This window comes from Vanessa atalanta, chromosome 29, assembly GCF_905147765.1.
Source record: "Vanessa atalanta chromosome 29, ilVanAtal1.2, whole genome shotgun sequence".
Classification (NCBI taxonomy): Eukaryota; Metazoa; Arthropoda; class Insecta; order Lepidoptera; family Nymphalidae; genus Vanessa; species Vanessa atalanta.
The window spans coordinates 3,253,008-3,276,723 of record NC_061899.1 but is presented as its reverse complement, the minus strand read 5'-3'; the positions used below and the strand labels follow the sequence as shown (position 1 = coordinate 3,276,723).

Sequence of the window (23,716 nt, the reverse complement as noted above, 5' to 3'; positions counted from 1 at the left end):
GGGTGGTACCTGTCAAGGCGAGCTTGCACAAAGCCATACCACCAATTCAATTACTTAGTAATAAAAACGAAAATAAAGACATTTTTTTAAAGAACAACATATAATTTTACGTATACATAACAGGGTTAATCAAAAAAACTTAAATTTTATTCGATTTTATTCTTAAATCTACATTAGGTATACATTTTTTACACAACCTTAATTAAACCTGTACAACACTTAAACTAGACAACGATTTTTTATCGTTTAAATAGCCCACCTTTCACCTCACTACTTACTTTACAAATAAAAAAAATAATTAAATAATTTTTCGTGTCTATTGCAAATTTAAACATATAATATTATATATTGAATATATCTATATATTCTGTTAGTGATTGAATTTTTTAACAACCGTTTTAAACCGATAAAAAGAAAGAAGTCTATCGAAATTAGAGAGTCGAAGTTAGTTAAAATGGCGCCAATTTCAAATAATTCTATTTACTCAAATCTCCCTCTAGTTTAGAAAAGTTTTATTATTTCATATATTTCGGTAGACATTTTTAAGGGGCGAATATGACATACTTCCATTTTCCACTGCCACAATTATAAAAAAAATAATTAATATGTCAATTTTGAATAAGAATTAGGACCGTTTTTATCGTACGAACTGAGCACTCATTACGTAAACAGATTATAAATAAACAAAGGGTAATATAATTACTTAATAAAATATACAATTTATTATTTTTGGTGCAATATAAAACATCGGGTTAACGTTATTTCAATTCATATCTATACCCGTTTTATATTTTAAACTATCAAATAAATGCCCACTCAGTAATGTTATTAAAAACACTGCCTGGGTTTACATATTGTGAACATTTCTTCTTCTTAAAATTTAAAAGATTCGTGTAAATATAGACCAGAGAGCGTAGATCACAAACATCAGGAAAAGTAATCGAACTATCTGGTGAAGATAGTATAATCTGAAACAAAAATTAAATGTGATTAAATTAAATATATTATTCAAGTTTTTACAAAAGAAAAAAATTTTTTTTTTATAATGGAAGGTCAAATAGGCCACCTGTTGTTACCAACAAAATCGCCAATGTTAACAACCTTAGGAGCTAAGATTTTATATCCCATGTGCCTTTCCTATTGGCTTACTTCAGGTCGGAACACAACACTAAAATATCTGATGAGTGATTGGTATCTACCCAAACGAGTAAAAAAAAAAGTTCTAGTTGTTAGAAAAAATAACGGTCTCCATTAATACCCTCTGGGCAGAGCCACATTATAAATATATTTTGTATTTTTTAAAGATGCGTAAATATTATAATTACAATATAATTAAAAAGCATACCTTTTCCATTTAATGCGAGCCTGCGGTATCGTGTCGTCGCTATCTTTGAACAGGTAGCGTCGGATACCAGCGAGGTAGTCTTCGAAGTAGTCGTTCCAATCAACATCACTCATACTAAACGGGAATATCTGAAAAAGCAAATTGTTTTACAGTTCGATTGAACACAATTCCGAAAAAAAAAATCGAATCGAGTATGGAATTACGATTCAACATATAACAAAAACGTTGTCAGCATTATTGACGTCTATAAATGTGATCGTGGACTATCTTAGTTTAATTTAGTTGAAGTCGCAAGCATTAGATACGTGAACTTCATCTATACTAATATTATAATATACGAAAGTAACTCTGTTTGTCTGGAAGTTTGAAAGTGGCACCGGTAACCGAGCTATCTGGAAACCGGCTGTCTTGGTATGGGCATGTTATGCGGAGGAATGAGGACCGTGTTGTGAGAAAGGTTTTGAGAATGAATGTGGATATAGAGGTAGGGGACGACCAAAGAAACGATGGATGGATTGTGTGAAAGACGATATGGTTAGAAATAATGTTACTTGTGAGATGACGTCCGACAGAGAAGTATGGAAGAAGAAGACATGCTGCGCCGATCCCGAGTAAAATTGGGATAAGGGCAATAGAATGATGAACTCTGCTTGTCTGTTACTCTTTCACGACTTAACCACTGAGCCAAATTCTATGAAATTTGGTATCAAGCAAGCTTGAACCCCAAGGACATACGTTACATTTGTTAAGCTTAACCAAGATGACCATTTTTTTCTTGAGCACTCGTTGACGCCTGCGTATTCGCTGGCGTTTTAAGGGTTAGTCGTCAGACATAAAAACCTTTCTTGGAGTTCAAGCTTGCTTCATACCAAATTTCATCAAATTCTGTTCGGTGGTTCGGCCGTGAAAGAGACACAGACGGACAGAGTTTGTTTCGCATTTACAATATTAGTATGGACGAAGTTCACGTATCTAACTACAACAACGTCACATATTGGACAACATAGAGAATTGATGAATTTTTTCTACATCGACTCGGCCGGGAATCGAACCCTGATCCTCGGAGTAACGTACCCATGGAAACCGTTGTACACACTATTCGACCACGGAGGTCGTCAAAAACTACGTTACATCTTGTAGCTTACTATTAGTGTCCTCTTACAGGTAAGGTATATTTCTAAAGGAGATGCTACAATTTAGACGAGCATTTCTAGTCGCCAAGGCTATAACTGTGACGTCAACATTGCGAGGACAAAGGGACGCTCCACGAGAGCAATGCTCCACCGTAATAAATGACTAAAATATCTGATCATGTTTTTTAAATACCTGTTTGTCCAAATCTGACGTGTTCTCCCACAGTTCTCTGGTCCTTCGATTGCAGAAAGTTATTTCTCTCGTGCAGAAATACCTCAGTACGGATGAGAATTTATGTATCTTTCTGTAAACTTTTAACATTCTGGAAATAAAAAAATATTTAGTTAGATTTCGAGAAAATTTCAGTAACGACGACATTAAACCTTGGTTGTGAGACAAATTGTCCAAATTTCAATATCGGATTTCGATCGAAATATTATGAAACAAATTACAAAATTCGCATTTTGCTGAGTCATGAAAAATAATAGTTTCTCAAGATTTTTTTCTAATATATAGAGAGCAAATGGACCTAATGGACCTACTCCCATATAAATTGGAACTGCAAATATGTGTATATATACCCCTTGGTATTACATACAACATCAACGATCCCCAATGGTGGTAGGACTTTGTGCAAGCCCGTCTGGGTAGATACCACCCACTCATCAGATATTCTAGCGCCAAACAGCAGTACTCAGTATTGTGGTGTTCCGGTTTGAAGGGTGAGTGAGCCAGTGTAACTACAGGCACAAGGGACGTAACATCTTAGTTCCCAAGGTTGGTGGCGCATTGGTGTTGTAAGGAATGGTTATGATGGGATCCTTTGTGCCTGTATTTCCCTCACTAATACTTCAAACCAGAATACAGAGATAAACAGCAATAATATTTACTAGATAAGCTGATCAGTGGATTCTACTTCGATGGAATAGTACAAAGATATCGGGCTTTGATATGTGATATCGATCACTAGCAGATAAATGTAAAGCAGATGTTTATACTCACTTAGGTTTCTTTCCAATACATAAAGCTAATCCGTCGACCAGCGCCGCGGGTATCAAGTGAAGGAAAAACATATATATCTGATGCATTGCCGCCGATTTGTTGAGAGTCAAGGAGACGTACCTGAAACAGATGTTTGCATTTATTATAAATTATGATGACCTATCGTTCGTTCTATCCAATTTTTTCCTTGGCAGCCAGAGGAACTTCGTAAATAATTTTGGCTATATTCTCCACGAAGACTAGCTAACCTCTCAGGATATGAAACAGGGTAGGACCAGTTGCTCTTTTAAGTATATTTAATATTATTGTGTACTAGCCAGCGAATTACTGGTTGGTGCAAATGGTTAATCACTAATATACAAATAGAAAAAGCAAAGTCGTTCAGCAAGATTTCACACCGTATTTCACTTGTGAAATATTAAAAATCAACGGCAATTCAGATGCTTTCGGGACAGTTGATAAAGTGTTTTGCGATGAGTATCGAGTATCTTATCGAATAGCTCTATATTATTTTTATCAGAAGTGATTTATTTTAGTATTAAATGTTTAAGACGAAATTATACCTTCATTACAAGAGAAGAAGTTTCGCTTAACCCCTATATTCGAAAGATCCCAGGGGTTAATAAAAGCCTACAGTTATAAATTTGAGTTATGAATTAATAAGTTATTTAAAACAAAATTGGGGGAAAAATAATATCATAAAGATCTTACCAGACAGCGTTAGAGAAGGGATGCTTGTCAATCATCGCCAAGTTTAAGTTCGTGAACTCGCCCCAGGTTATTCGGTTTTCCACTGAGCTTACATAATTGAATATTGGTGGTTCTAAAATCGAGCTGAAATAATTTAATTTAATTAAAGTATAAATTTGACAATCATGATATTGTATTTAAAGTATTTTAGGTGTTAAAGATGAGGTTTCCTAAAGTAATCTGTGTTTGCAGTTCTTCAGAGAGGCACCAGAATTGTAAAAATTGGCAAATTAGCTCTTTTTGTGTTGACAACACGCGTTTACGTTAAAGTTTTACACAATCTTCATCTTCTATGTTCACTTGAGTTGCCGAAAAAACTGATACAGACTTTTGAGATTGTTAGTAACTTTCAACAAAAACCAGTTGTAAACATAGGCATTGATATACATTTCAGTTAGAAACAGAGGGACTAGCGAACAATTATAATCTATTATATCTATAATATGATTCTCTAAAATTAAGAACAATACACCAATTCCGAGTTATTCCGTTACTATATTTTCCTGCGTGTTGTGCAGAAATGTCTCAAAATTTATTAAGATTTAAAAGTGAAAACCATTGTTCTAGTAAAATTTGTATAATGGTTTTTACAGTCCGTTACACAAACTTATACATATTATTTTAAAGACATTTCATAATATTGATTTACTCCTTTAAATATCAAAATCGTCTTTTTTTAGTCAGTGGAACATTTCTACACAACACGGTCTCAATATAACCTCCCCGATTTTTCAAGTGTCTGAACGCTAGGCTAACCCAGAACAAGCTTCTGTTAATTATTTAATAATTATTGCACCTTTTTCTAAATTGCTTGTAGACGTCATGAGCTGCGACCATGAGGCAATTGACAGCCGAGTCAACGGGTACTATGTCAGCCGTGACAGATTCATCACACTGCATCGTCCTCAGCATCCCCGTTACTGAAAGTAGAAATATCATTTTTCATATTTTTTTTAAGACCGTCTTTCACAACTTTGTCTAAAATTCGTCTATTCAGTTTGTTTTTTGTTTTTGTTTTTATGTCATAGGTCGGACGAGCATATGGACCACCTGATGGTAAGTGGTCACAACCACCCATAGACTATGGCGCTGTAAGAAATATTAACCATTCCTCATATTACTAACCTGTACCGACAGCTGCTCCAGTGGGTCCATACATATTGTCCAGCCAACATTTCAGAGGTTCTCTTGCAGTTGAAGACACTAAAACAATAACATATAATCATCGGACACATCACGAGACAATAGTTCAACTATTTTGGACATGTAATGTAAATATATATATTTTTCAAATATGGCAACTGAATTTTAAACTAGTTTGAACCAACTGATTGCGGTGAATTTTGCAAATAGTTTCTGTAGGGGTGACACTATAATTCTAATAAATACTTTTTTACGATATAGGAAGGCGGACGACCAAATGGGCCACCTGATGGTGAGTGGACCACTCACGTGGATGTGCCAACGACCTTGGGATCTAAGATGTTTCGTCCCTTGTGAAAAGTTACACTGGCTCACTCAATACTGAGTACTACAACACAAAGCCATACCACCATGTCACTTGTTTTAGAGTATCTAAATCTTGATAACTTACACATTAAAATAGTTTTTAGAATCACTAGAGCAATTTTGTAAGATCAAATAATATACTCACCGCAGAACACGATCGTGAAATGTCAGAAGTGATATGCGACATTGACTATGAAAATAATAACATTAAAGGCGTGAAAATTAGAATAGTTCACAAGTGAGATACGAAGTGAGTTCTTAGAATATAGCACTGCTTTAACGATTAACAGCTATGGACAAGTAAAAATAGAAATGATTCCTTAACTATAATAAATATACATAATTTTATTACCGATGGCCGGTCTAAATATTCCTAATGGCACGTTTTTGGAGTTCCGCCTCAATTCTTTCTCTGCCAACGCTTTGGTAAAGGTATATGTGTTAGGCCATTTCTCTAAAATACTGCGGGAAAAAAAAACAATTAAAATAACAATAATTTAGGTATACAGTACAAATAGCTTTTGCAACTGAAAAATTTGGCTGATTTGTTAAAAAAGGTACCAGCCGGTAAACAGTGGTAGTGTTTAATTTGACAATCAATAAGTAAGTGTAATGCTTCTTTATTGTATAAAGGAATTTGATTTGAAAAACGCCCCTGCTTAGATAAAGTCTCCTTTCTTTTGAGAAGAGACTTTGAGATGTATTACATCAAGCGTGTAAAGGGTATTTGGTCATAATGTCGCTTGAACTTTGAGAGATCTTCTTCCGCTTACATCAGTCATCGCTTATAAGATTTCTTAATAAGGAAGAGATCCATCAAATAATGTGTTCAAACACTAAACCATTTCAGCGTAAATATTAGTACATATAATAGGTAAATAAATACCGCTCATTTTTAGCTCATTTTTTATTGTATTGACAATTGCAAGCTTTTACAAAGTTTTACCACTTTTTCTCAAGAAAGAGCTAAAATTTTTATTTTCCAAAACCGGTGTGAGTAAATTTAATTCTTCTAAATTGGATAAATAATTTTGTAAATGAACACTTACATTGGTAAAATATCATTAATCTGATCATCCGTTAGTTTGTTGATCATGTTGTGAAGTTTCTCGCTTTCCGAACTGCAAGGGTAGAACTTCTCCTCGACGTGTGTCAGGTGAGAGTTTGAATAAGCCGTCGATATGTGCATGAAGACCTGGAGATTTATAAAATAATCGATAAAGCTATACAAGTTTTGAAGTTTTAAAGCTCCATAAGCCCTTGGTGCCCCACATATTCTAACGCCAAATATGAATACTTTTTGGTATCAAATTACCGGTTGGGACGCCGAGATTAGTTGACGAAGAGTATACTGATTTCCATGACCTTGAAAATAGTATTTATATTTATAACAGTACTAATATATATGGAGATGACTAATCATTACCCCCATGTCCAAATAAATAGTTAACTGTAAATATTCCTGGGTTTGTCAATTCTATCTTGGAAATATGTTTTATAAATTATTGTCAAATATTTGCCAAGACGCATAAATTTGGATTAAGCGCTAGTTTAATAGAACTGAGATAAATGTGTTTAGACTTTCAAGGTCAGCTGTCAATCTTACCCTTTCGGAAAATGCTTTTGCTCGTGGGTTTATCCTGTAGAGTCCATCGGTCCTGTAGAGCTATTATGTATGAAACTCGAAAGTCACCGCAGACCACGAGTAAAATATTGGAATAAAATTTGACATTGACTACAAGAATTATAAGATTTATAAGAAACACGTATCAAAATGGCGTATATATTATATATAATGAGGAGGATTTATGTTAAGTGGTCACCACCACCCATAGACTTTGGTACACCAATTTCGGAAACTAATATGTTATGTCCCTAGTTAATCTGGCTCTCTCACCTTTCAATCTTGAACAAAAAATACTAAAAGTGTCTCTTTGGCGGTAGATTACACGATGCACGATACCTACCCAAACAGGATCGCACAAAGCCCAACCATACATTAAAACCAAGTTAAACAATTTACCTTCAAGCCTTTCATATCTTTGGCTAGTTCTAACAAGTACAGCGGTGCTTGAACATTCGTGATCAATGCAGCTCGCAGGTGCTCGTCAAACTTGACCGTGGCCGCTGAATGGAATATCACATGGACCTGGAAATCAACAAACATAAATTGAGAAAGGAAACATATCAATAAAAGCTATTATTTACAAATGTTCATATTTTTTTCCAAAGGTGGCGTATGGCTGTGAATTGCTTTTACTGTAGCACAATACTAAATTGAACCAAAATATAATTTATTCAAAGCTTTTAAAAGCAGCTTTAAGATATACTCTCGAATTATAAGTATCTTAAAGTAACCGGCAAGAAACTCAGTAGTTACTCTTTTTTAACGAGTACTATACTGGATCTAGAGGAATCTACTAGCGACTCGCTCAGCTTCGCAAGGGTTCAATTTATTATTAATAAAAATCATATGATATTAATAAAATGTATACCCTATAGTATTTAGGAATTCAACTTTCTATCAGCGAAATATATTTTAAATAAATACTTCCGATGTTTACCTCCTACATACAAACAAACAACTCTTTACAATATTCGTATAGATATGGTATTTTATCAAATAATACGCCTTATGTTTTTTGGAACGGGTTTTAAATGTAATCGCGTTAAAGAAAAGAAAACCATGCTCCAGGAAGGCTTTACTGCCTTTGCAATGTCAGAGACTTGGTGTTATAAGATAACCTACATTAAATGTTAACTTTTAAGTTACTCCACATTTAGCTCTAATAAAAATTGTTAAAGCTCATCTCAAAAAAACAATGATAAATAAAACATAATTACGCAATACAAGATTATGTTGAGAATAAAAAAGCGCGGACTTAGTATTTCTTGATTTCAAGGCAGGATAAACACAAAGCACATGAAAATTCAGTGGTGCCTGCCTGGGTTTGAACCCGAAATCATCGGTTAAGATGCACGCGTTCTAACCACTGGGTCATCTCGGTGTTTATAATTCATCAAGGAAAACATCGTGAGGAAACCTGCATGTGTCTAATTTCAACGAAATTCTGCCACATGTGTATTCCGCCAACCCGCATTGGAGCAGCGTGATGGAATATGCTCCAAACCTTCTCCTCAAAGGGAGAGAAGGCCTTTATCCCAGCAGTGGGACAGTTACGGGCTGCTAATGAGGCAGGATATATAAAAATTGTATTGTACTTTACGGAGATACACTTTAATTATAATCAAAAAGCAATTACAGAGATTCTTGCCGGTTAACATTTAAATCAATACTGTGACATGACGATTCAAAGTGATGAAGAATATTTTGATAAAAAATATTATAAAACTTTTTGTACTTTTTTCAACCTGAATCTAACGTTGGGGCAGGTGGCTCCAACCCACCCAATGTGGGGATATTTGAGCAAAGCCGTTAGCGGAGTGCTGATAATTAAGAAAAACGTCATAGTCTCATTTGACGCCAAGCTATGACGCAAATAGTCGAACGCTATATGTAATGAGAATAATAATTGCAGCTGATTCTTCGAATTGAGCCATTGTGTTCAATTACTATATAAAATGTCGTTTAATCCTCGATTTGAATTGTAATTATTTATAAATAAACAACATATATCCATCAGTTTATAACAAGCGTTACCTTTTCGATGAGCGTCTGTCTGTCAGTGATGTTTAGTCCTAAGCCAGCGGCTTCACAGTCCGCTGGTATGGCGACTATTTTATGCCTGAACTTCGGCACTTCCTCTTTAAGTCGATCGAAAACCTGCAACAAAAACGCATAAACATTACATTACATTAACAGCCTGTGAATGTCCCACTGCTGGGCTAAGGCCTCCTCTCCCTTTGAGGAGATGGTTTGGAGCATATTCCACCGCGCTGCTTCAATTCGGGTTAGGAATACACATGTGGCTGAATTTTATTGAAATTAGACACATGCAGGTTTCCTTACGATCACGGTAGTATGCGCAAGCAATCCCATGACGTCTCTCAAAAAGACGGAGTGGGTACTGCTGGTTTTTTAGTTCGTATTCCGGTGCCTTCAGCGTCGGCGAGCCCCACATCATGTTGAGGAAACGCGTTATGCGTTTTTCCAGCGGAAAAAAAAGTTTACTTACGATGTTTTCCTTCAGAGCCGAGCACGAGATGAATTATAAACATAAATTAAGCACATGAAAATTCAGTGGTGCCTCCCTGGGTTTGAACCAGAAATCATCGATTAAGATGTACGCGCTCTAACCACTGAGCCATCGGCTCACAAAAACGCATAATTTAGTATAAATAAGAAATTTATTATAGACTTAACCTGTGCGCCAATTTTACCATCAAAATGTCACTTTGAAGCAATGGAATATCGTCGCTGATTATTCGTTTTCCTATTCTGCTAACACAACAATACAGTTGCGGTTCCGTCGAAGTTGGATCGGGATCGTGTCATAAACGATATAAATGAAGAATTGGATACCAGTTACAGTTATTTATATCAGTATTAGTCAACGTTGGAATAGAATCGGGAACGTATATCACTTTCTGGCCACGGACTAACTGCGCGGGAAATAATATAGTACAGGGGTTAATTTTTTTTTAATTAAAATAGCTGGGCAGACTGTCTAATGGGTCATCTGATAGTAAATGGTCACATTACAAATACACGTCGGTACCAAAAGAAATATTAACCGTCCCTTGCATTGGTATTGTTCCAATCGAATTAGTTGTAATCAAATCAAGTCAATTTTATTCAAGTAAACTTCACAATGAAGCGTTTTTGAATCGTCGATATTTAAACACTACCATCGTTCCGGAAACCAGCCTCCAGCGAGAAGAATCTCTCATAGTTGCTCTTTTCAAATAAACAGATTTACAATGCTGTTTTTTACAATAATTAGTGTCCTGTGATGGAACCCGAGCCTAAATCTTTTTCTAAACCAATTCTAATAAGAATAAACAAACCTGAGATGTACGTATTTCATGCGATTTACTAATAATTCAGCTATATTGTACACAAGTAAGAGTTTATGACCAATATATCTTTATTTATAATACAAAACTATTACACTTAACAACATATATTTAATTCAACTCAATAAAATTCCGAAAATACTTTCGTCGACGTTCAAAACGCCATTTTTGCGCAAATCCATAGTGAATATCATAGATTAATCAAGCTCTCGACCAATGATGTCGCGTCATTTTGCTGTCAAATGTTATTTTGGCTTTTCTCCACTTAAGGTTGGAATAGTGTCTATATAGAGATAGACTGTACTATAAAATTACAATTATCATTCAAGTACTGTATAGTAATAGGAATAACAATAAGTATTCCGTCTAAAAAACTTAATTTTGCAAGTATAACTTAATTACATGGAACTAATGACGTTTTCTCGGCGTCAACGTCACACGTTTTTCAACTGTTTTTGTTAACGTTCTCAGTGATTAATTAATACTTGTAATAGAAGTCAAAGGTTTTGATCTTTGACGTATTAAAACGTTTAATAACAAATTAGTATATCCTGTGTCATAGTTCAGATATATTTGTACGTGTATTTTTTATATATATTTACGTGAAGAGTCTGTTTCGACATAAATGTTCTGTAACTAACAGCCCCATCTTAACCATAACGAACGCCGAATTGCATGAGTTCTGGTGATCTCATCTCTCCCAGAAGATTGTTAAGAGACATCTTGAGCGCCTCACCTATGTTTTCAGCCTTGATCATTACCGGTGAGGCACCCCCTAGCCTGTACCTGCACCCTGGGATAAGACTGGTTTGCCAACTTATCTATTCGCCCGTACAATGCATCGTACATGTATTTTGTATTTTTAGGATTCCGTACCCAAAGAAAAACGGACCCTATTAAAGAAAGAAAAGTTTATTATTACTAAGACTCCGCTTTCTGTCCGTTCGTCTGTCCGTCTGTCACCAGGTTGTATCTCATGAACCGTGATAGTTAGACAGTTTTAAATTTTCACAGATGATGTATTTGTGTTGCCGCTACTATAATAAAAAACAGAATAAAATAAATATTTAAGGGGGCTCCCATACAAGAGACATGACTTTTTTGCCGTTTTTATAGATAATGATACGGAACCCTTTGTGCGCGAGCAACTTTATAAAACCGAAGTATTTACATTAATCGTTTAAAAATTATCATTATGTTATTCACTTTGATAAACAATAATACTTTATGACAATAAAATATATATATAATAATAATAATAAATATTAGACAACATCACATACATTACTCTGATCCCAATGTAAGTAGCTAAAGCACTTGTGTTATGGAAGATCAGAAGTAACGACGGTACCAAAAACACCCAGACCCAAGACAACATAGAAAACTAATGAACTTTTTCTACATTGACTCGGTCGGGATCGAACCCGGGACCTCGGAGTGGCGTACCCATGAAAACCGGTGTACGTGGTCGAATAGTGTACTCGACCACGGAGGTCGTCAATCAAACTAAACTATTTTTTTTATTATTTTACCTTTTGTTTTAAATAAACATATAGACAGTGATATATTATATTATGCTGACTGTAGATATTTAGAAGACCCACAATTTTCTTATACAGAGCTCTTTTTGTATTTGTTATATAATGATTTATTTACACCAAGAAATTAATGTATGCAATATGTTTAAAGTATTTTCTAAATCTAGGATTTTTACATGCAACTCTGGTAGTGGACCTCTGACCCCAAACTAATACAAATTGTAATATCAGAGTCAGCGATTCCTCGATAATCCATTGCACAGTAGATTAGTTTGTGATGTATATACGTTACTGTAAAAGCTCGAACTAAGGTAAATCTTAAGATTTTCCAGTAAAACCTAAGACTTACCGACATGAGTTGGTAAATGAAAGTATTTATTAAAAAGAGACGACTTTTTCGGACTGTTAATATTCCAACCTAACCTAACCTAACATGTAAATCCTAAGATTTACCAAGTGAATGATGGTAAAAGTTCGAATTCTAAAGTTTTATGGACATTTACCATTCATAATCGGTAAATCGAAGGTTTTACTGGAAAATCTTAAGATTTACCGTAGTTCGAGCTTTTACAGTAACATATATATGTATGTATGTCTGGGCAGTGATTCGATTCAAAACGCCTGTACCGACAGTTTTCGTTCCTTCTACGTCGGCATATTAAAACATTCTGGGTCATTGTACGTCTACAGTCGTCAAAACAATTACTTAACAATTGAATCTAGTGTACTTTGTTACTTTATATCTCAATAATATGCTAACTATTAACGTATAAAGTATTTTTTTTATTGCATTGATATGTCTTAGCAAGTGTGCCACCTGATGGTAAGTGGTGACCAAAGCTCGTAGAAGCTGTGGGTAATTTTAGTGATACTGGCTCCCTTAAAAAAGGAACCTAAGGATTGCTGCTGCAGAACATATTCTGCTGAATAGGTTTGCCCAGGTGGATTTGCAAGAAGCCCTACCACCAATTTAGTGTGCCGTGATCACTTTATACGACTTCAACAATCATCATCTTTCTTAAACGTGACTAAATTATGTGTTAACTGGTGTACAATAAAGAGTTTTTTTGATTTTGATTTGATTTGATTATCGTATTTCCCAATTTACACAATATTGTTATAAATTTGACACCTAAACCTTCTTCATGAATCTCTCCGTACATTAGTGAATGTCGTATAAAGATATGTTTGGTAGTTTTGTGAATTTATTATTCATAAAAATAATTACTAAAGCAAATTAAAACCGAAAAGCCGAACATTGATAATAATAATTAAAGTATTTTTGTCGTAACAATAATATATATATATTATTATTATTATTAAATAAATGTATATAAATATATATTTATTTAAGATAAACTTAGGCATTTTTGTTCATGTACCAGAAAATTCAAGATAAATTTCTTTCAAAATTTCAAAAAAAAGCCACAACGCTTATCAAAATTTAAAAAAATGGAGAGGCTGGATACAATCTCGTTTTCCCGAACACCTACCCAAAGTCTTCCTATGTCCGGTTTTATCCGGACGCCTGGCAAACTTAGCTTCATATAAAGTTGAGTCATTAAGGATACTTCGTAAACTATGACAGCATCCACTTATCCTTTTAACAGAGTAAATAACGCGGCTATTGACGTTTAATATTAGTATAAGGTAATATATACAATTAGAAGTTCCTTCTACGTTTCGTTTAATACAATTTTGACACAGCTTGACAATTTAAGCCGAGACGATCCAGTGGTCGAACAGCTTAACTGATATTGAGGGTTCAAAATTGGATAACATCACATACATTACTCTGATCCCAATGTAAGTAGCTAAAGCTTGTGTTATGGAAAATCAGAAGTAACGACGGCACCACAAACACCCAGACCCAAGACAATATAGAAAACTAATGATCTTTTTCTACATCGACTCGACCGGGAATCGAACCCGGGACCTCGGAGTGGCGTACCCATGAAAACCGGTATACATACTACTCGACCACGGAGGTCGTCGAATTTCAATTTCCATTGAATTTTCATTTGCGTTTGTGTGTAATTAACCCCATATATTATTACCCCTATTGGTTGAAGAACTTACTTACTTCAAAAGACCTTAGTCCAAAAAGAAATTCACCAGCTGTTATTACGTTTTGACATATTTGATACTTTGTCTTATAAATATTCAGTCTTAACCATACAATCATAATGAAGGTGTGAATTTATAAACGCCTTAAAGTATTTTATGGGTTAGTGGGTCAAGTTGACTTTGTTGGTGACTAAGACCTGACTGATGAACAAAGAATACATTTTAAATAAAACAAAAATCGTCCGTTATTAAATGATGTGTTTTTAAAATTGTAAACCTATCGAGTTCTGTTAATCGGAATGAAGGGGGGGCTAACCTAATGCCTAACTTTTTCCCCAACTATATAGACTACTGTAAATTATAAGAAATTACTTTTCAAAATTTTCCTAAACAAAATAGATGTCCATTTTGAGGAAAAAACAATTATGGCATCATAAGGCGGACCAGCCATTGGACCATCTGATGACAATTGGTTACCAGTACATGTGCATATATACGAGTACATTGGTATGAAATTTTAACTATTTCTTATACAACCAATGCGCAACCAACCTTGGGAACTGATATGTTTGCTACTCTTTCACCAAACCTATGAATCGAATTTGATGAAATTTGTTACGAAGGAAGCTTGAACTCCAAGGATACATCCTCTTCTTTTAAGGACTGGCCAATGGGCCACCTGACATATATATCGATGCTTTAAGACGTATAGAAATCAATCATCATATCACCAACACGCCACAAACGTTGGGAACTAAAATATTATGGCGCTCTTGCCTGTAATTATACTGACTCACTCACCCTTAAAACCGGAACACAATAACCCTAAGTATTGCAGTTTGGTGGTAGAATATACAATAAGTTGGTGGTACCTAGGGCTTGCACATAGCCCTACCAAGTAAAGTCTATCCAGTTTTAATATTAACTTAAACATATTTATGTAAACAGTGACGTGTTCGTCTCACTCAAAACAAATTTATAGAACTTAAATACAAACAATGTTAGATGTAAAATAAATAATGAAAAACATTAACACTTTGTTCGTTGCAAATATATCAATACATATTTAACAAGTAATCGTCTGTTTGTTTTGACATAATTGCAATAACGCATTAATTTTTATCGTTGTCATATTTCTCGGGTTAGATGATTTTATTTTCATTATAAATGAATGGACGTTGGTCTATCAATCATATTAATATCAACGCAAAAGCTATTCTAATTTTAAAAGTCAGTTATGCGATTGCCTTATCGGTCTAGTGGCTAGATATTCATCATACCGCGAAGTCCAGGGTTCAAACTTGAAGACGAGTCGATGAAAGTTACTGTTTCTTTTCATGATATAAGTTGGCGGACGAGCAAATGGACCACTTGGAGGTAAGTGGCCACCACCGTAGACAATGGCGCTGTAAGAAATATTAACCATTCCTTACATCGCCAATGCGCCACCGACATGGGAACTAAGATGTTATGTCCCCTTTGCTTGTAGTTACATTAGCTCACGGGCATTCAAACCGGAACACATCAATACTGACTACTGCTGTTTGACGGTAGAATATCTGATGAGTGGTTGGTACCTACTCAGATAGGCTTCTACAAAACCCTATCATCAACAATTATATAATTATTGGGTTCCTCTATCGAAATATTCTCCGTAATACCCACCCCCTCAGAAAGCTCGCTAAGCCGTCCTGCGCGTGAACTCTTACCGGTCGTTTCGGATTTGCTGGCCCATCAGATTATGAGAGTGAGGGTATAGAGAGTGCATCTATGTTCGCACACACACACACACACACGCACACACACACTTGAGCACATACACTATAATATGTCCTGCGTAATTAGCTGGTCTCCCTTGATATTGACCTTCGAGCCCAACATCTTATTTGTATTACAACCAACATATACTTCAAAAGAGAACTTTATCGTCATTTTACTGCATGTCCTAACGATACAAGTCAGAAAGGGAGTGTGTTACGCTTTAACATCTGAATATTCAACCAGGTTACAGGAAACAGGATAATACTTGCCCCGGGATCTCACTCAGGGGCAGAAACTAGAGACCTTGGGATCTGTGACCATATATCTGGCCAGTAGAAAATCGAGGCAGTCTTCCAGAGAATAATTCAACGTATAACGTAGAGCCGAGATGGCCCAGTGGTTAGAACGCGTTAATCTTAACCGATGATTGCGAGTTTAAACCCAGGGAAGATCCAATTAATTTTCATGTGCTTAATTTGTGTTTATAACTCATCTCGTGGTCGGCGGTGAAGGAAAACATCGTCAAAGTTGCATGTGTCTAATTTCAACGAAATTCTGCCACTTGCTTTTCCACCAAGTGGAGGAGTGTGGTGGAATATGCTCCAAATCTTCTTTTCAAAAGAAGAGAAGGCCTTAACCCAGCAGTGGGAAATTTACAGGCTGTTAATGTTGTATAACGTACTCACAGTAACGCGTAGCCGGGTTTACTAGTTATTTAATAAAATCGAAGGTCATCAAAACAACGGTAAAATGGAAACTTTATGCCCATTTGAAAACCGTATCGTCATTAGAATATCATATCATTAGATTCGTATCATGCAATCCGCCACACTGCTCTGCGGCAATGCAGGCCGGTGGATACTTTGCGGATATTCCTTTGAAGTTTCATGACGGTGATTTCCTTCTACGTCGATTACGAGATTATTTATAAATATAAATTAAGTACATGAAAGCGTTACCGTCTTTACCTTAGGGCACGTGCCCAGAGCCCCCTTCCTTAAAGGGCCCCGAAGAACCAACAATTTGTTTTACACGTTTATGCTCACATTGACTGCTATACATTATATTTTCGAAATTGTCATATTTGTAATAAATAACTAACGTATTTATCAAAGAGCTAGTGACGATAGTCGATATTGAAAGTAGAAAGAGGTGCTCTCCATGAAATAAATACATATACTATAAAATAACCATAAGATTGTACAACCAATCAGATTCCTACGAATTTAGGAAAATTACCGCACCGTTTATTTGAAACTATACTTAAGGCCATAAGGAAATTATTTGTACATGGTAGTAAATATCTACCAAACGGGCCCCAAATTCACGGATGCCCAAGGGCCCCAGCATAGCTTGAGATGGCTCCGCATGAAAGATTTTTAGTGGTTAGTTTATTTATATCTAGATAGAGTGTGAGATATATGTGAGAGACAAAAGAGCTTAATCAAACGTGCCAAATTTATCATCTTGGTGACATTTGTCAAACGTCATAAATTTTCTTATGCGCGTTTTCTTAGTGTCCAACTGTTGGCCACTTTTTGGCGCGTTCTTGTCTAGAAATATAAGTAATCAAATCTGTAATGATTGTCTGGATTCGAACCCACGGCTTTTGGTAAATTTTGACGTGTTCCGCTCACTGGAACATCTTTGCTCCTTTAATGGAACACAAACAGTATTACTTAAACTGTATTACTAAGATATACAAACAAACAGTCAACGCGACCGAGACATTAATTTGCTTAGGTTTCTGTGTCAAGAGTTATGGCCTTACGTTTTAAGGACGAAAAATATTTACACAGTCATGAATTCGCATCGAAAAAGCCTTGAAATATTATATGAATTATAGTATTTTCCAAGAGCGGTTAGTGATTTTCGAATTAAGCCTCCTTGTATTAACTGCGTAGGAGATATTAAAACAAACAAATTTATGGGCAAGGATGTACCCTCGAATTAAACAGTGTTCTGGCATTCCGCCCCAAAAATATTTTAAGAGACCGCAGCTCCGATGATCACAGACTTAACTAATATTGGAGAGGTTCTCTAATGTCACTCTTATAATAATCAGACAGGCGCAAATGGTTAAAGCCTTTTGAGATAGAAGCAAAAATATACAACCTTTTTTAATTATTATATCGCCAAACAGCAACACGTATTGTAGTGTTCCATTGAAAAGGGTTAGTGAGATACTATAACTACAAGAACAATGGACGTAACATCTTAGTTCCAGAGGTTGATGGTGCATTGGTGATGTACTGGAGGGAAAGAATTGGGATGTAGTTATGAGCGGTTCAGATGTAGCCCATTTGTCAGTCTGCCTACCTAATATAAATTTAAAAAAAAACCAATAACATTTAGTCAGTCCGAAAACAAACACAACCAGTGCAAATGTAAATATGTTTATCATAAGCGAAAATCGAACCTTTGACAGCAATCAGTGAATTGCAACAAGAACTATAGGTATACTTGTATAAAACGAATGCATCCTCCTTCGTAATGCGTAATACTAAATGACGTCACAAATAAACAAAATTAATGCAAGTCTTGCATTTATTGTAAATACAATAAATGAGTTTTTAATCTGCTTGTTTTCTATTAAGTGGTTTATAAAGCTGTATAATTTAAGTCTAGACTTGTCTAATTTAAAAAAAAACGTTATGAAAAGATACGTATTAAAAATTTTATATTATCTTTATATGCATAAATCTTCTGTCGTTAAATCTTCTAAACCGATTTCGATGAACTTTATCGTGCGTATTTGAGTGTGACATACAAGGGACCTACCATTTAAATTCCCAAGGTTGGTGGAGCATAATGAATGGTTAATCTTTTTGGGTCTATGGGCGATGATGACCAACTACCATCTGATGGACCATTTATCAGTCTCCTCTTAATATAAAAAAAGAAGGTTAAAAAGGACTTACGGGATCATCGAACATCTCTTCGATTCTTGTGTATATGTCCTTCCCCCGTTTTTGTCTGACCAGTAGATAGAGATTCTCGACGCCCGGACAGCATCTCAGCAGTTTTTCCATAAGGATCTTACCGAGGAACCCTAAGAAAAGACAAAACAGTATTTTACATGTAGCTTATGTTGGTATTACTCTTTTTTTTAAATGGAACAGCCAAAAATCACGCAAGAGATAATCTATAAACAGCACTTTTTATTAATTAATAAACGTCTTAAAAATTTCAAGACGTTTAAGAGTTAGTCGCAGCTTCGCTCGCGTTTCTAGGGATCGTCAGGTGTTCATAAAAGTTCGTAAAAGTCTTGGAGTTTGTTCTTGCTTCATAAGAAATTTTATCTAATTCGGTTCAGTAATTTGGTAGAAAGAGCAACAGACAGACAGATATACGGTCAGAGTTACTTTCGTATATATAATATTGATATAGATGTGAGATACTGTCATGAATACAGTCTCTAAACGAACCTAGTTGAGGGTGGGATATCAGGCAGCTCACAAGTGGAATACATGTGACTGTTATCCCTGGCAATTTATATGAGAGTCGTTATTGTATCTTATTGACGTTTTTGGACGCATTGCCAGTGCAAAGAAGCTAATATTCGTTAATTTATATAAGTGATGACCACTTACCAACAGGAGCCGATTTACCCGTCCGCTAACTAACTAAACTAACTTTATAAACAAATATATATATAAATAAAACTTCAGTGGTCGTAATAACATTGAAAAGGCGAATCTATTATTATTCTTCTGAATTTATCAAATAGTTTACGTTATTGTGATTAAAGAGAATATTTTTTTTTTACTTTTGTTGTCTGTGCTCGATTACCAAAATTCTCATGAAACATTCATGCGATCCATCGATTGACTTATATGCTACATAGTACACATATATTAATCGTTCCATGCGTTATATTATGTACATTTTTGGAATGTTTCATCCAACTTCATATAATTTCGAATTTATTTTATTAATGACATTAAACTTCGTCGATAGCCAAACAAAAAAAATCGGTCGAAAAATATTAGAGACACTGGAACTGTTATATATTTGTATATATGCACAGATTTTAAATGACTTGAATGCACTTAAGCTTAGTTTAACTTGTTGGGGTTAGTAGGTACTTGACAAAGAGGTCAAGTCTAACCTGCGATTTTCACATCGATAGACACCGTTTACCGTTAAACTTTCGAGCTTCAGGTTAAAGTCTGTTTTGTACATTACAAACATAATAAAGGCGAAAGTTTGTATGTATGTATGTTTGTTACTCTTTCACGCAAAAACTACTGAAATGATTTTAATGAAACTTTGCAATAATATAGCTTATACAACAGAATAACACATGTGCTATAATTTATAAATATTGTGTGAATAATGTCTGACAACAATTCCTTAAAACGCGAACAAAGCCGAGGGCTTTAATTCTAAAAATCGTGATATGCACGCTGTTTACACGAGGAACAAACATAAAATTGTTACTCGTGTTACCCGACTACACAAGATTAGTATTTTTTCCGACTCAGACCGGAAGTCCGACTTTTATATTGGTTCATAAAGAATCATTAAGGTATAAATTTAAAGATATCAAGATATTAACTGTTGCTTCTCAATATATATTCTGTAATGTTTTGTATGTACGGAAAAATATTAATGATTTTATGAGAAAATGGGTTTTTTAGCATTGTTACAAGGAACAAACACAAACTTGTTACACCTGTTACTCGACTGCATAGAGTCAGTAACTCTTTTGTAGGGCTATGAATACGGTTCTACAACAGGATCCCAGAAAACGCTTCTGTTGTCAAATTTAAAAAAAAATGTTAAGGAACGCTTGTGTGCATATATACAATAAGTGAGTTACGATTGAGTGAGAAACGATCGCCTCCTGGCTACTTCTATTCATATTCAATATATGTATTTAATTAGTTTGACAAAAAATAAAAAAAAAGACCCTTTGAGTTTCTTTTGTCGGTTTTTCTCAGGTCAGGGTATTTCCTTTTAAAATCCGGTAGTAGTGTTTAATTTGACTCTCAATAAGTAAGTGTAATGCTTCTATATTTAAAAAAGGAATTTGAATTGAGTTTGAGTTGAGTTCAAAAAGCCGTTAAAGCATGTTTGTGGGCTATATCATAGATGATATCACTTGGGAATGAAACGATCGCCACCGGGACGTTTCATAGATTACTTATCATTGTAAACACAAAATTGTGACGTAATAATATAAATGTCCTTTACCGGTTCTGATTGTCTGTGGTGTTTCTTTTCAAACCGGTTCGGTGTTAGGATGATCAATCAATAGGAAGGTGTTATACTTCTACGTTGAATACAGATTTGAATTTCAACAGGAAAATATCCAGTAATTTTTTTTTAATTTTGATTTCATACATTTCAACAACAATATCAGTAACAATACTTACATTATAACATTCGTTATATAAATGTCGTATGTCAAAACAATTCTATATTAACCGATTCCTAAAATGCAGTAAAATCGGGTTTCAGAGTCAAAGTCAGATAATATAATTGTACTTATATAATTGTTGTGTTTTCAATAAAGATTATTATTATTATTATTTATAAAGAAGACATAAAGATAGAAAGATATACTATAGTGAGTGTCGGGTTGTCTGGAAGAGATGGCTAATTAGTCATAAGTCCGCCCATTGTACAACACTCGTAATCAACATTTTTTTTTTTTTTACTGATTTTGTTTTACTTTTTTCTGTGTGTTTCGTGTTGTTTGTGGTGTACAATAAAGTATTTTTCATTATATTGACTTTGGAAGAGTCGTCTGAGTAATGATACTCAGCCTCAAAAAGATGAATCAAAACACAGCACTTGTCCCTTAAACTCGAAAATTACAGATGTAAAAAGGATCTTAGTATGTTTATATAAATGATACATATTATATATATGTATAAAGAGAAATAATTTTTTTCGGCCATAACCTTCGCGAATGGATAAAGAACGAACAAAGGAGCATTCGTTTTTATTTATATGATGATGTTGTCTGGCCGATTTCGGTCAATAACTTCAAGGCAGACCAGACCAGAGATGCTCACTCTTTTCTCTCACTGTCATTATTCAATGGGACGGCAAATCCGACAAGACCGGGAAGAGTTTAGTAACAGGACCAGAGGCTTTACGTGCATTCCGAACACTTTCATTTTCCAGATTCCGATTTGTTACTGACAATTTTTCGATAGAAAACCCCTAACATTTTCATCGGCCCGAACTGGGGGTTGAACCTAAAATCTCGGTTTCTATGGCAATTGTGACCAACTAGATATAATCAGTCAGTATTATTTATATATAGATAATATTAATACTATAATAATGATTGATATTATAGTCATCTTACCTGTGGCGCCGGTTATTAAAATGTTTTTCCCATTGTAGAATTCTTGAATTTCCGATATTTTTTCAGACTTATTCATATTAATGTCGACGCAGTTTTCATTGTATCCATTGCCGTTCCTAATATCGTTATTTTCCTCAGCGTTCGTTCCTTCTTTTGGTTTTAGGTCCGTTTTTATATTACTGAAGTTTGCGCTCCCGATAGTTATCCCATTGACGGCAGCCATCTTTGATTTTTTTTTTCTATTACTTTTTCTTTAATTGTATTTATGTCATGTCTGAAACAAAATAAAAAAATATTAATTAATTGTTTTTATTAAACTATTATGTAGTCTGATAAATGATGGTAACTATTCACAACTTGGCAATAGCAATGGTGCTGTGAGAAATATTAACCATTCCTTACATCGCCAATGCGCCACCAACCTTGGTAACTCGCTCACTCACCCTTCAAACCGGAAAACAGTTAAATTCGACTGTTTGACGTTAAAATATAAAATTACTGGTTTTAAACATGTAATTTTAAGCAGAGGAATCCCTTGACAATTCAAAAAATATATTAAAATGTAACAATTATTTGCAATGTCACGTGATCAATTATTAACGGAAGACAATAGAATTAGCGTCGGTTTGAAACGAATTAATTTACCGAGCCTGATTTGACTACGGGTCATATCTATTGCAAATGAGGAGAGGTTGCTTTTTAAAAAAATATACATAGAACTTATATCAGAAAATGCAAGTTACGGAGGCTTTTATTTTTTTACACTTGACGTGATATGCGAGAATTTTATATTCTTGTAATATTATAATTAAATAAGTTATACGGTTTTTTTTTTTTAATTTACGGTCATTATCTTTACCGTCATGAAATTTATTATTGAAATAATATTTTCATACAGTTCTGGACTTATGATCTGTGACGTTGGTGCACTTACAAACGACAAAGAAAAAGAATAAAATTTGAATTAATATTATAAATAAAAAAATATTTTTTTTTAATTAATATAAATATCAAATGTATAAACTATGAACAGCTGTTGGTTTGTATATATTGCGTAATATTGTTAGGATTAGTAATGTTAGACTCATGCCTAATTTATTATTTTTTTATATTATTTAGCAAATGTCAAAATTTTACATTTTACTCAAAACGTAATTTGACCCTTTTCATCTCAGAATGATTTCTAAATTTAAATTTATTTAAAAATACACGTTATTAACAAAAAAACATGAGAAAATACGTACAATATTATTATGGCGATATTTTCAAAAGTACGTTACACACTTCCGCGACAATCGGACCGTCTTA

At 34.5% G+C, this 23,716-nt stretch overlaps 1 protein-coding gene across 1 annotated transcript; it reads right to left on the bottom strand.

Annotated features, from left to right (window-relative positions):
• Positions 1-873: 873 nt before the first annotated feature.
• Positions 874-23,716, bottom strand: LOC125075062 (fatty acyl-CoA reductase wat-like). The gene is made up of 14 exons (XM_047686636.1): positions 23,653-23,716; positions 22,409-22,682; positions 19,005-19,135; positions 9,402-9,524; positions 7,764-7,889; positions 6,790-6,935; positions 6,093-6,202; positions 5,357-5,434; positions 5,028-5,151; positions 4,193-4,315; positions 3,482-3,601; positions 2,672-2,801; positions 1,346-1,473; positions 874-968 (listed from the first exon to the last, which is right to left on the bottom strand). The coding sequence occupies exons 2-14, from the start codon at positions 22,629-22,631 to the stop codon at positions 881-883; spliced, it is 1,650 nt and encodes a 549-aa protein (XP_047542592.1). The 5' UTR covers positions 22,632-22,682; positions 23,653-23,716; the 3' UTR covers positions 874-880.